We start from the raw sequence: 14,097 nt of genomic DNA, 5'->3' as shown, positions 1-14,097 counted from the left end.
TGCCCTAGCCTTCAGTACAAGGGCAGGAGATGGATGGCAGGAGATAAATCACTTGATCATTGTCTTCTGTTCTCCTTCTCTGGGGCACCTGGCATTGGCCACTGTCGGCAGACGGGATACTGGGCTGGATGGACCTTTGGTCTGACCCAGTATGGCCATTCTTATGTACTTGAATTTTTCTTCTAATGATTGTGATGGGACCTTCCTGTTACCCACCAGACGGGTTATGCTCTGTATTCCTGGAGAGGACACACCTTGTGCAGTAACTAACTGCGGCTCCTTGAGATGCGTCCCTATGGATGCACATGCACCACTCAAGCTCTCAGTTGGAGATTTTCTGTTAGCAGCATCTGTTCAGCCTGACTATGCTGCACAACAGACTACACAAGCAAACTACCCTCAGCACCGCTCCCTGGAAGTTGCGTGCTTGTGCAGCTGCGCTCAGGAGAGATTCCAATGCTGCCGTCACAGCTGTCGTCAGAGGCAGGTGAATTAAAAGAACGACTCCACAAATATAGAGCTCATTTTTCTGCATCATCTAAGAAATTCCTCACCTGTAGGGGAACTGCAACCTGCCTGTTCCAAGTGCCTCTGGCTGCTGCATACATCATTTCAGTCATGAAAACAGCAGAGGCACAGCTTTGCACGATCAGTCACGAAGCTACAAGCTGTCGTGTGTCCTAGGAGCTGTGGGGCAGTTCCTTATTGAAGTTCAAGGACTTCCTTGAACTGTCCTAACAGACCTGATATATGAAACTTTGTATGAAAGGCAGAACCTGGCTGTCAACGTATCCAAATAGTTGCCTATTAACTCTATTTCCTGTACGGGTGTGATTTGTGGATTTTCTTACACTTAGATGCAGATCCAGCTCCTGACAGAGAGAGCAGGAGATGGCTCTGCTTCATTAGATCAGCCCTGTGGCAGAGTACAGGAAGACTAGAATTGGTGCTTATCAGAGGTAAGCAGCCAGTACTAACCGGACCTCTGAGAACACCCATAGAGCCAGAGAGGCCAAAAGGAAGTACCTGGTACTGAAAATGATCCCAGCCTACAGTAAAACGTAGGTGTTTCCTGAGCGATGGGTGTCCTGTTATGGAAATAGCCATCTTGTAGGTGAAAGGTCACAAACCCATCCCCTGCCTCTAAATAAAGGGATCATATCTGCCAGAGTCACCATCCTGCATATAACTACTGCAAAGATGAACCTGGTAGCCTTGTCCATGGCATCCCAGGACACTTGTAAAAAGATTCTGCTTAATAACTGACCCTGAGATGATAGGTTGAAATTGTTCCTTGTGTTTCTGCAGAAGAAATTTCAGTTATTTTATTATAGTTTGTAAAATTATATTTAGTAACAATCACATAATAATTAGGGATCTGAAACTGCAGGGTCTTAGATGAACAAGACTTCCTTCCAAAAAGGTCTAGCCTTTTTGGGATCTTCCAGAATAGACAGAGTGATACTGCTTACTCCGCTCTTTTAGTGTGTGCACCACCAGGGAGCAAGGTGGAGGTCTGGAGAACAAAAACTCTGAGGGGCAACATATTTCTTATCTACCATTAGTGAGATGGCAATGTCCCCTCTAAGCTCTGTGTTTGGGTGACCAGCCAGGAGAAATTAAAATGATGTCTCGCTGATTGGCAGAGAGCCCACAGTCGGCACCATGTGTCCTAGTGGTGGTGCGTATCAAAACATGCCTCAGTGCACATAGCAAAATTTATTCCATGCATGGATGGAAAAAATTAGAGAACTCTCGGTGGTGGAGAACTGGGGATTGATGTCTCAGTGTTATAAGACAGTTTGTACCACTGAGCAGTGAGGGCTCTGATTCATCTATTGCAAACAAGTCCCTAGAATACATTAATTCTGGCAGCAGGGAGTAGCAGATCAGCATTAATGTGGCCAACGTATATGGGACCACTGAGTGGGAGCATCCCCAGCTCCCCCCGTGGCCAATGGTGTTTGTTCAGTTTCCCATCTGTATTTTTCATGGACCTCAGACATAGGTCTGTGAACTCCTACTTGAGAACAACTGCCCTAAGGCATAAAAAGAACACCATGTGCCTAAAACCGGGGGAGTGATATCCCTGAAATGGTACTAGTAAGCATATTATTTAGACTTGGCTACTAGCTCTTGTTTCTCTCAACTATACATGTTAGTAATTGGGGAACTTGCAGAACTTGGCATTTAATTTAAATGATGTCTTTCTACCCCACAACATCGCAGTGAAAGGAAAAATGCTACACAGAATCCAAATGCTCTTCCAAATTCAGGTAATGTGTCCCACATGGACCAAGTTCACAATTACAGCTGCAGGAAATAAATACTGAGAGGTTTTTTGTTTGGAAGCTCGGATACTAGTGCTCCATGACAATGCTACAACAACACAATACCACAACACAGCAATGCCACTGAAGTGACAGACCAGCACAAGAGTTGCAATGGTATGCACTAATCACCCCGGATGACACACAGCCGCAGCTTTGTAGGAAACACGCACCTGGCTTCACACTACACAAATAATAAAACAGCTTTCTAAAACAAAGCCTGGGACAAACATGTTTCCAGACAGAGGACGAATGGCCCTGTGGTTAAGGAACCATTTCAAGGGTGTAAGCTTTAATTTCCAAGTATGTTTCTCACTTTCTAAGTGAGCTTGGGCAAGCTGCTTTCTGTCCACGCTCAATTCTTCATCTGCAAAATGGAGGAAATACTACCTCCTCCCCGCACCTTGGGGTTTTTAGACTGCGCCGCTCCCAGGGAAAGGAGCGTCTCTTCACGCATACAGCGCCCAGCGTAAGGGAGCCACAAATGCCGCTGCAGCCTCAAAGGCACTCTCGTATGACAAATAAACAACAGAAGATCACCATAAGTTGGCAGCACCCCTATATCTCATGGAACATAAGCACGAAGTGAGTAGACAATCACTCAAGCTCCCCAGAACAGAGCTTGACTTTCCTTATGCTAGAAAAACACTTAGTACAAGGTGATCATCACCGGTAATAATGTGCACCCACCAAGGGAGCATGCGCTAGAACAGTGCCCCCACCCTCCCCAGCTCGCTCCCAGTTAAAGAAGAGGACCAAAGGGCAGGTGCCACATACAGGACAAACTACAGGCAGACTGGGGTGGGGGCAGGCAGCTTGGGGGAAGGAAAAACCACACACGCACACATTTCAGCTTTTATAGAGAGAAGCCAGAATTTCATCTTTTAGCACACTCTTCTGAAGAGCACACTTTCCAAGGAGCTGGTTACTCACACAAAGATGTTGTCTTTTGGCATGATGTGACTTAACCCTTCGTCCATTTGGAAAATTTTGTGGAACCGGTGATTATAAACATCTGTCACCACCATCTAAAAGAGCAAAGTTAGAGACAGTTATACAAAACAATCTGCAAGTCTAGAAACTGGTCTTCATTCTTCTTTCTCAGACATTTTTAACATACAGATTACCAGCGCTTGGATGGAGACTCTATAGCGACACCGGATGGCAGATCCAACATACGATTCACTGAAATATTGAGTCTGTTCTGGTCTGGCTGTGGTCTGAAGAAGTGGGTCTGTCCCATGAAAGCTCATCAACTAATAACTTATTTTGCAGCCTTTAAAGTGCTACTGGACTACTTTTTTGTTTTCCTAATCAGAGCAGTGAGACAGAGAACAACTGGCTCTGAATTTTCAGCAGCTCTGAATACCTGCAGCTCCCAGTGGCTTCAAATCAAGCCCAGTGGTCACTGTACTGCAGCGATATTGTCATACCTCCCAGTGTACCACGGTCCCACAGACTGGGATGTCAGCCAGAGATAACTAAAAACCCCGAAGGAACTGAGCCTACACGCGGAACACGTTATATACGCTGCACGTTTCTACAGAACAGATACCCCTGAAGTAGTAATATGAGGTGCAAAATGGATAAGCTTAAAAGGAGTTAGAATAGTGGAGACAGTCACACTTCTGTCTCATCCCTCACCCATCTTTTTAAACCCGCCATGACTGGAATGATACTGTCAGAATGAACAGGGCCAGCCTATGCCATGGCTTTCTTTTTAGAATTTGGACAAGCGGACAACTATGTATCAGTCCAACTGGTTAATGCTTTGTTGCTATTTTTGCTCTTCATTGTTTGTCCGTTTTGAAGGTTTTCCCAATAATAAAATGCTTTCAGAAGAACAAACGCATTTACTGAGCACTTGGTCTTACATTTTCCACAGGAATCTTGGAGAGTTTGGAGAGTGCTTCACACAGGTCAGATACCGCTCCCATCGCTGGCACAATGACCCGATACTAGAAACAAAGAGAACAGTAAACGTACACAAGACAAAATCCAGCCAGGCCTGGAGAACATTAGCTAAGGGGAGAGGAGCCATTGGTTAGACCTGACACCACAAAGGCAGAGAATCCTATGTCAAGCACACTTTCCAGTCACCCTTGGCCATAGTCTTCAGTGTCTCAGGCTCAGATTTGAAGATCGGAAGCGCAGACAACCACAGCATAGGTCACAGAATTTCACCCAGCAATTCCTCTGGCTAGCCCAGTCACTTGGCAGAGAAGTAGATCTTTTAAGAATGACATGCAGTCTTGCCCCAAAAAAGCTGTTTCAATGGTTCAATACTCTTACTGTTAACAAATCCATGACTTGTTCTCTGAATCATTTCCATTTCCAGCCCCTGAATATAGCAATTAAGACCGCCAAAGGCCTGTCCTAGAGAAATGCTTCCAGACGGTTTTGGTTTTACGTATCTGAAGAAAGTACAGGTTGAACCTCTAGTCCAGCACGCTCCGGCCCGCAAACATCCGTCATGCAGCATGATTTTAGTTCGCTGGTTGTTCACTTATTATTGTGGCCAAATTTCCCGCAGCCCCATAAATTTTGTTTACAGCCACCAGTGCTGGCTCTCAGTGCTCTGGGTTGTTAACTCTAATTTACCCTTACGCGTCTTCTTCTAAGAGCCCAGTAAGCAGCGTTGTTAATGCTGCTAGACAATACTGACCTCCTGTGGTCCAGCAAATTACATGGTTTGGCACCCATCAGGTCCCAAAGGTGCAGGACTAGAGAGGTTTAACCTGTACCAGGAAATGAAGAAGCCACGGTCAGGTTGTGTGGATTATTACTATACCTCACGTAAACTGGAGTTAACCAATGTGTCTTTCTGCAAATCATTACTCCAGAGTTATGTAACTCCCATAAGGACCACCTAAAACAAGAGGTTTCCTATGGCCACTGGTAATACTTTGCAGAGAGGAATGAATATTTTCTGGACATTACAAGAATAGACAAGCTGCAATTAATGCAAGGAGTCAACCTCTTCCCTCATGTCTGCTCAGTGCCTTTTCATGAGTGCTCAATTCCCAATAATTTTCAAATGAGAATTTGTCATCCAAGTCCTCTCAGTGAACTTGAAAATCTCTGCTTAAACAGTCAGCTTGATCAGGTTTTCCTGGACTGGCTTGCAGTGACTGTCTTTGTAGGTGTGAATGATCCTCAATCTGCCCCCCGACCCCTTGTTTTTTTTTTAATTACCTGAGTAGGTCTACGATGGGGGTCCGCAAAAACCACAGAAACGTCCATGGAATGATCTTTTTTCAAGGGCAGTGGTAGAGTTAAATAGCAGAAAGGGTCAAAAGTCACAGAAACTTTAGAGCATTTTGGGCAGACCAGCGTGGATTTGAAAAGGCCATGAAAAATATCCACAATGATAGAGTCATTTCTTAATCTATGGTTCTCCCAGGCTTCTTTTGCCACCACCTGTCAAAAGGAAATAAATTCAGTCTGACACATGCACTTCACTGGGACTGTAAACAAAGACAAGAGAAAAGAAACTCAGCAGAATTCTGATATTTAAAACCAGATCGACACCCACACAAGCTGGAAAGACTCCACAGTTCTCTGGACTCTGTCCCCCCTTAACTAGCTGCACTTCTCCCACACTAACCAGGCCCTAAGTCTCAAGTCTTCCCTATTGCAGAGGGGAACAGACACTAATTCTACCCTTCTGTGTGGGGTTATGGGGAGATGTCCGGCCTGTATTGTAACAGACTGCCTCAACGTATGGGGTTGGGAGAAGACGGGCACGAAGAGGTGAGGGAGAGAGGAACAGCGGAGGAAGCAAAACTGCATGAAGTCAATGGGTCTGATCCAAAGGCCACTGCTATGAGTGGGAGTCTTCCCCCTGACATCGTGGACGTTGGATCAGGCCCTCCACAGCAGATGCAGCCGAAGTTCCTGTCGAGGCTATTGTGGAAAGTGACACCAAATGGATTTCCTGCCCACAGATAGGTAGGCCAGGCTTGAGGTAGTCCTCACGTATGGAAGTTCATTTGCTTTCTGTCTTCAGCCAGGATGGGACAGGTTGTGGTCACCAGCTCTCAGCTTGTAAATGCCATGCAGCGTTTTCTCTGAAAGAGCAGAAAAGTGCAGCCCACAGCCTGATGATCGACAGAAGAGGATGATTGATAGACAAGCCAGGGAGGGAGGCAAGGACTGGGGCATAAGAGGGTGTAGGGTCTGGAAGGCAGTGTGGGTAGAGGAGGGGTTCTGGCCTGGGGCTGTGGCATAGAAGGGGATGCACAGCCTGGGAGAGAGAGTTTGGGTCCAGGAAGGGTCCTGACTTGGGATGCAGAAAGGGGTGCCAGAGGCAGACTCTGGTCCTGGCCAGAAGGGTCACTGCTCCCTGCCTGTGGTGCAGCGGGGCACGCGGCAGGCTGGCTGCCTGCATGCCACTGTGACTCCGTGCCACTCAAAGCTTCTGTACTACTGGTAAACCTGTCTCTACATGAAGTTGGGGGAAGGAGGAAGCGACCGTGGGGTGCTGGGGATGGCCTCCCCGGCAGAACACAAACGCTTGCCGGGGACAGATAGTCACTTGCAAGAGCAGCATGGCCACGGCTACAGCACATCTACCCGAAGGTACAGTACCATATGCATACTAACTAGACTGCTGAGATGATATGCGAGTCATCACCAACAGAAGAGACTTGGACTATGAAGGAAAGATACAGCACATGTGCTCAAAGTGCCTCTGAAAGTTAGGGCACAAAAGAAGGGCTTGGACAAACGGCAAAGACAGGCTGGGTCCAAGGCCCCCACTCTCCTTCACAGGAGTCTAGAAATTGCCTCGTGTACACAAGGAACAGATTTACGTGGCATCTTGGAGTAAAGGTAAGTTACACCACCCTTCGTGTTGCCACAGGCATATATGCTGCACCGTATGCACGCAGAACACAAAAATGGAATTGCTAAATTCTGCGCTCCTACCTCCCCTATGGAATGACAGTCAAGTGATAAACTGCTGAGATCTGGGATAATGCTGTTTACCCTTCCCCAGCATTGGCTGCCTTCTGCTCACTCATCTAGCTCTACTGAGGCTTCAAGCATTCCAAGGGTCAGAACAATTCTACATACACATCTTGGTTTTTCAGATTAAAAAATTCCTCTCTGGCAGGAAAAACCTCTCTGGTTTCTCTCTCCACCATCCCATCAACAATATACTTTCAGGATTCACGATGCACAACAAACAGTCAGTCCAAGACCAGTGACTGTTTTTAAGACAATGGACGTATCCAGGCTTGAAAGTAGTGGTTTACACAATTTAAACACGAGCACTTCCTTCCTTCCAACCAATGCATAGCAGTGGTATACTGCGAGATATGGAACCTTAAATTCCCATCATTCTGCACAGGATTATTAAGTTAGGCAACTTCTAGAGCTTTCTAAAATGCCTGTTCTATTTTTCTCTGCCTCCGAGTATTGCACCCTTCGATTACTATTTCCACTGTGGTCATATCTAGAGGACTCAATCAAGAGTAAGTCACTTCAATCCTCATTGCCTAATTTTCTCATTTACCGTCCCTCGCAGGATGTTGGGAGGTTCCATGTTTGGGAAGGGTTTGAATGCCGTGGTGAGAAGGGCCAGGCAAGCACCTAGACACAAGCCCAAGTGGAAAGAGAGCCTCTATCACTAAGATACCATTGGAGAATTAAGTGCTTGGTCAGAACAACCTCCCAGTAAGACACCAGCTCCGCTCTCCTTCCCAGCACATCCTACAGGCAGTAAGGCAGCTGGGAGGAGAGTCAAGTCAAGTCCCGTGGTAGTGAAATGCAGGTTGGATACCACAAGACCACTGCCATGCCAAAGTACAAACAGTATCTGAAGCGCACTCATAGCTCTGACTACCAGCTTCCTGGCTTTGGACAGCGGCGCAGTGCAGACTGTTCACGCTATTTAAATGCATCTGAAGGCCCCCAGGTGAGCAAAAGGTGTGATTTTGTCCAAGCACGGTACCGAGTCAGGCCTGCCATTCGCATCCCTCAGCTCCAAGTAGGGCTTCCTCCTCACGCGGTCCAGATCCTCATGCAAGCCATCCAGCAGGAACGCCAGGAGCTCCTGAGAATCCTGCTGCTGGTACCCTGAAAACTGAGGGGCAAAACGGCCAACCTGGGTCTAAAATTAAAAGAGAACCAGGATAAGCTGATCAGAGCAACGCTGTGTGTGTAAAGACGAGAGAGAAAATCAGCTTCCTGTGGGGGGGAAAGCGGGTATTAGCCTACACAAAGCTTGGGTCTCATCTAGTATGTCCATCTCATACTGTGCTCCTTGGTGTGTTTTAAACGTCTGCTTTTAAATTACACTTTCAGACAATTCATGTAGCTCAAAAGAAAGGCGCATTGATCTGCAGCTCCCAAGGGCTTCCTTAGACTCTTCAGAAAAAGATACAACCAACATTTGATATCAGCCCAGGCCTTCTGTATAAATGGCTTATTTAAATGAGAACATCTGGATTTTTGTTCACAGTTCAGTAATTTTATTGTCAAATCACTTCACTACCTTCAGCTACATCATGCTGGGTAAAGCAACCCATTTGTTCCAGGCCCATTGAAGCTGAGTGTACCCCACTGATCTAGAACAGCAATTTTTCCTTGTATCTTTTACAAACAGCAAAATGAACTGAAAGACATTAACTTTTAAGGGAAGGCAATCATGAAAGCAGCATTAGAATGATGGTGCCTGCTTACTTTGAACATACGTGGTACAACGTGAGAGTATCTCCCAGACCACATCTGCTTAATAAGCTCTGCATATGCCTCTGCAATTTCTCCTCTCATCCCCAGAGGATTGTCGTGATTTATTTCCGCCTCATATTTATCTTCCAGGAAATACTCAGTCAGAGGTGGGGTATTGCTCAAACACTGAAATAAAAAAAATATACATTTATAAAGAGCAGATCGTTGTCTAGGACAGCAAACCCCTCGGAGAAAGGAGCAATGCAACAGTCCAACTTTCACATCAGTTCGTATGTGAAATGACAAAGCCTTTTTAAAAGCTCCTGAGAAAGACAGAACAAAGTTTTTACAAGGAACAATGAAACTTCTGAGAGAACTGCAGACTCATCATTTAGTAAAACAAAGTCTTTCATTGAGGTGCAATGTCAGCAATGCAACTCAGCCAACAACGGACCTATTACAGGGTTGACAATATTCAGACTTCTCCTCACACTGTAAAAAGGGGATTGGAGCAGCACTTTGCTAAGGCTACTGATGAAGCGAGATGGCCCTTTAATGCACAGCTTCAGTTCATGTTATTTATAGCTTAATCAAGAGGTACCTTCTGACATACAATTTCTCCATGTCATATCCAATCAACACACACACACACCTCTGGGAGTGCAAAACAGCGACACAGGATACCTAGCTGTTTTCAAAAATCTCTCTGTTAAGAGTTTGCCACCCCACTGAAGTGCCATAGCCTGAAAAATACTGTATGACGGTAACTGTCCACAGTGGGATAAAGAATATAAAAATGGAGCACTCAACCCCAGTGACTCTTAAGATTGCCCACGTACAACTGGTATTCCCTGCTCCTAGCTGCTCCTCCTTCCTGGTGCAAAGACACTTTCTGTACTCCAATAACTTTGAATTAACCACGAGCAGGACAGGGCAGGGAAGCTTTTACGAAGCTATCCTCCTGCTCTGCTCCACTGTGGCTGTGGCATGAGTTCAGGTACAGAGAGGAAATGCACTTGCTAAAGGGGAAATCACACATTTTTCACCTGATAGTGAGATGGAAATATTGTCACAAAAGAAAACTGAAGGTGTGAAAATAAAATACGCTATTTTAAATCTCTGCCCCTACTCACCTCTTACCTGTATGCAACCTATTTAGGCTGGACGCTCTTCAACACAGCTAATGGACCTCTAACAGGCCTCTTCTATGCCTAATGCACTTTGCAGTCCTTTATGAGAGCACGTCACAGGTGTGCAATGAATTCAAGGGGGTAAGACATGAAGAGGATTTTTTTTTGTTTTTTTAAAAACAGCCCTTTACCTGCAATGCAGAGTTCATGAAACAGGTGTTTCCCAGGTTACTGAGACCACAGATGCCAGGCTGTGACTGGGAAGGGGACTCCCTGCAGCTGTAGGAGAAGCCAAAGACTCTGAAAGAAGAAAACCACCATTTTTATCTAGACAACAACAATCCAGGCTTCACTCACCACAGCAACACTTAGGATCTGCATCAAATGCTATTCCTCCTCGCGGGTGCACCTTTAGACAGTTTCTGCTCATCCATATTTGTTAGCTTTGACTTCTCAGACATTTAATTTCTGTCAGGTCAGAGTCACACTGAAGCAATGCATCTTCTCCCTCTACTCAGGCAGCTTTTCTACAATTATTTCTCTCTAGTACTTATGACCGTATTTTCCTGGAGTGGTACATACAGCCCTTTATTACATTATATAGACACATGCAGGCGAGTTACTCTGCAACAGCTGATGAAAGTTTTATGGTCTCTGCCTGGTGGAATAGCTATCACAGTCAAAGAATGGGCTGACGAACACTGAAAAATGAGAACAGGTGTTGGAGAAAGTGCTAGTTTTCCATGCAGTGGGCTAGAGAGGCGCAGGTGTTACTTTCAATAGCTGTTTGAAAACACAGATAGCTAGGGTAACACCAAGGACACAAAGGTAGACAGGGGAAGGAGAAGGGGAAAAAAGCATTGCTGGTCTTACCCCCGGCCAAGGCTGGAGCTGGTCAGGCCATAGGAATTATTGCTATCACCATCTGCAACGGCAGCAGAGGCAGACACTGAGGAACAAGACCTTATTGAAGATGCTGAAGCAGTAGTAAAATTTTGGCTAGTTGCAGTGCTTGATCTGGGAGAAAGGGAAGAAGGACAAACAATGCCACCAGGTTTTGCAAACCCCAGACTCCAGCACTCTAAAATAAAGGTCAGTTCAGATCAAGAATTTATTAACTTAATCTGCCTGTATTGGCACTTCTAAAATGCACATTCAGTAGACAAAGTCAACCTAGGGCAGGAACAATAGACCAACCAAGATCATGAAGAGGCCCCAGAGGGCATAAACACAAGGAAGTTTGGACTGAGGGGGGAAGCAGGCTCTAAACAGCCTGGAGGACTCCAAAATTAAACCCTCTAAAAAAAAAAAAAAATCTTTTCCCTCAATAAATGGGCAAAAAAAAAACACAACCCTCTCTAAGACCCACTAAGTATGTAGGCAGGAAACCAACAACAGACCAAGTAGGGTAGGTGCTCCCGAACTAACTCAGTAAAGTAAAACATGTACAACTACATGCTTTTGGGGTAAAAGTGATGTATGCAGGTACCCAGCACAAGCAGCTTGTAACACTGAGAGGCCAGGTGCATCATCTGGAGATCAGAGTAAGTGAACCAGAGGAACAGAGACAGAGCTGCTTATAGACATGGAATACAGGATAGTCAAGCCAAATCTGTACCACCACATGGCTTTTGAATGGATCATATCTTTTTATTCACTTATCATCATCATGTTTTTGTATTATTTTCTCTGAAGTTTGGACTTGACAACACCTTGACCAAGAAATCTGAACCTTGGCAAGAAATAATTGATGACCTCTATGTTGCGCTCACCCTCCTCAGAATGGATTCCCTCCATCTGCCAGCTCAGGAAGCCAGTTGCATGATGAAAGGGCACCCAAGAGGAATGGAACGGGGGAAACCCTTCAACGAAACCTTCCTTCTAGCCAGGGGATCTGAAAAGTCTCTCACATGCTGAGAACACTACCTCAGATGGAATTATAGTAGAGAGTCACGGGCAGCCTGAGGCAACAGGACAGTGAATCATCCGCTTCAACGATGGTGGTAAAGCAGCAGGGGTCTGTGGAATTGTCTACAAGCAGCAAAGTGATGAGGGAGGGACAAGAGGGGGTGAGAACATCTGTCATAGGGTCTGAAGTATCAACCACCTCCTCCGTCTGGATGCTCTGGTACTGCACCAATCTCCTCTGCAGTTGCTGGAACACCACGTTTCCCTTGACAGTGGGGGCCCTCACTGTTCCCACCGCAACTTCTTCAGGAAAGAACGAAGCCTTGGCTGGGACCAGGCTCTGCTCTCTGCCCTCAGCACCACAGGGGTCACACAGCACCTGCTCCTCTGACCGAGTTAGCGTCAGCGCCAGTGCTGGGCCAGTCAGCACAAGCGTAGCTGCTATGACACCACTCCTGTCAGTGCTGCCAGGCAGGTCTAAGTCCTGTGCCTGGTGTGGTGCTGGAGGCAGATATGACACTGTGGACACCAACGCTAACCTAGAGCAAGAACTCTGGCCGTGGTGAAATGCCCAGAGGAGCCCAGCATGGTCAGTGGCGGATGCCTGCTACTGACAAGGCCACAGCACCAGATGATTCTCTCTCTCTCTCTCATCTCCCCCCCTCCCCCGCCCCCCCCACACACACCTGCTGGACCTGGAGGACTCTTCTACCACCACGGACCACAGAGCAGCAGTGCCTATGGCTCGGGAATCAGTGCAGCTCCACTATGGGCCCACTGGGCTGAACTGTGCCAAGGAGGGACGACTGGTGCAGTGCCACAGAAGGCTTCCTGCTGGGATCTCACCGGTGACACTGAGATCACACCTGGCGTCTTGCGTTGCCTCAGATGGGATGGAGGCACCACAAAGGCGATGAAGTTCGTGGCAGTCTCAAATGCCTCCTGCACAGAGGGCAACTGAAGCCATCGCTCCCTCAAAGGGGCAAGTGCTGGGGGCCCTGACTCGACTGCTCCTGAGGCAACAGGAGTTCTGCTCCACTGACTGAAGTTGTGTTGGCTCTTGCCCCAGCACAGGAGCAGTCAAGTCCCCTCTCTAGCATGGGCCTCACAGCAGCAGGTTCCTTCCACACCAGTCTGAGCGTGGCGAAGCACCAACTTTTGGGTCTCCTTCTCTCAGGAGGCACTGGAGATGGAGAGTGATGCTCCCCACTGCTGTGCATGGAACCCCTTCAACACCCAGGGTCTCTACCAGAGTCCTTACTCAGTCCTGACTCAAGTTGTTGGTGCCAGCGCACTGCACGTCAATGTCAAGGTTGTCAGCTCTGCTGAGCCAGGTCTGAGAGGGTGTGGAGCAGCTTCCATCAAACTTCCATATTGCACACAGCTTAGATAGTTAAGTTTTCAGCATACTGTAAAGGGCCTCAAGATCCCCTTTGTTTGACTCTTATTCATTTAATTACCACCAACCCGCTACCTATTCTGACTTGGCTCTGCTGCCTCCTCAAGGGCGGAACAGCTATTTATTGATCATTCAATGCAACAGTTCCTCCGATAAGGCATCAGTAGGTGCCATTTCTCTACACCTCACAGCACAAGCTTACAAGGCTGTTTGCGTCCCACCAATACTCAGCCACACAGGAACTTATGTCAGTGAAAGACAACTTCACTTGATCAAATAACTTCAGGGATTTACAAGGAGAATGTCCTATTTTAAGCCCAGAAAGGACTACAATGAGAATTTTGCCTGACCTTCTACATAGCCCTTGCCAAAGGATTTTTCGGAGCTATTTCCTGTTTGAATTACAGCATATATTCTAGAGGAAAAAAGTTGATCTTGATTTTAAAATTTGCAGCAATGGAAAACTTGCCAGGGACTCTGGCTAAGAGTTTTTCCAGAAGTTAATGATTCTCCTTGGTAAAAAAGCATGCCTTGGCAAGTCTAAATTTGGCTAGCTTCAGTTTCCAGCCACTAGATCTTGTTATAGCTTCATCTAACAGGCTGAAAGAGTCTTCCATCAGCACCACATATTTGTTCCCCATCTTGGTATTTATGC

General features: G+C 46.5%; 1 protein-coding gene across 4 annotated transcripts in view; it reads right to left on the bottom strand.

Annotated features, from left to right (window-relative positions):
* The window catches only part of USP4 (ubiquitin specific peptidase 4), a 64,312-nt gene that overhangs the window by 26,967 nt on the left and 23,248 nt on the right, over positions 1 to 14,097 (bottom strand). For 3 of the 4 annotated variants that reach the window (XR_012646944.1, XM_075004936.1, XM_075004938.1), the window contains 7 exons: positions 11,009 to 11,152; positions 10,327 to 10,435; positions 9,018 to 9,191; positions 8,287 to 8,445; positions 5,526 to 5,750; positions 4,205 to 4,288; positions 3,264 to 3,358 (listed from right to left, as the gene is read on the bottom strand). Coding sequence is in view for 3 of the 4 variants with exons in the window: in XM_075004936.1 (XP_074861037.1) it covers positions 3,264 to 3,358; positions 4,205 to 4,288; positions 5,526 to 5,750; positions 8,287 to 8,445; positions 9,018 to 9,191; positions 10,327 to 10,435; positions 11,009 to 11,152 (990 nt within the window). In the remaining variant the exon portion in view is untranslated. The remainder of the gene's footprint in view (positions 1 to 3,263; positions 3,359 to 4,204; positions 4,289 to 5,525; positions 5,751 to 8,286; positions 8,446 to 9,017; positions 9,192 to 10,326; positions 10,436 to 11,008; positions 11,153 to 14,097) is intronic. The other variant, XM_075004937.1, reaches the window with a different exon arrangement.

The sequence above is a fragment of the Carettochelys insculpta genome, chromosome 11 (genome assembly GCF_033958435.1).
Source record: "Carettochelys insculpta isolate YL-2023 chromosome 11, ASM3395843v1, whole genome shotgun sequence".
In the NCBI taxonomy this organism is placed as follows: domain Eukaryota; kingdom Metazoa; phylum Chordata; order Testudines; family Carettochelyidae; genus Carettochelys; species Carettochelys insculpta.
Note: the sequence above shows the minus strand (reverse complement) of the source record. Positions and strands in the feature narration are given on the sequence as shown.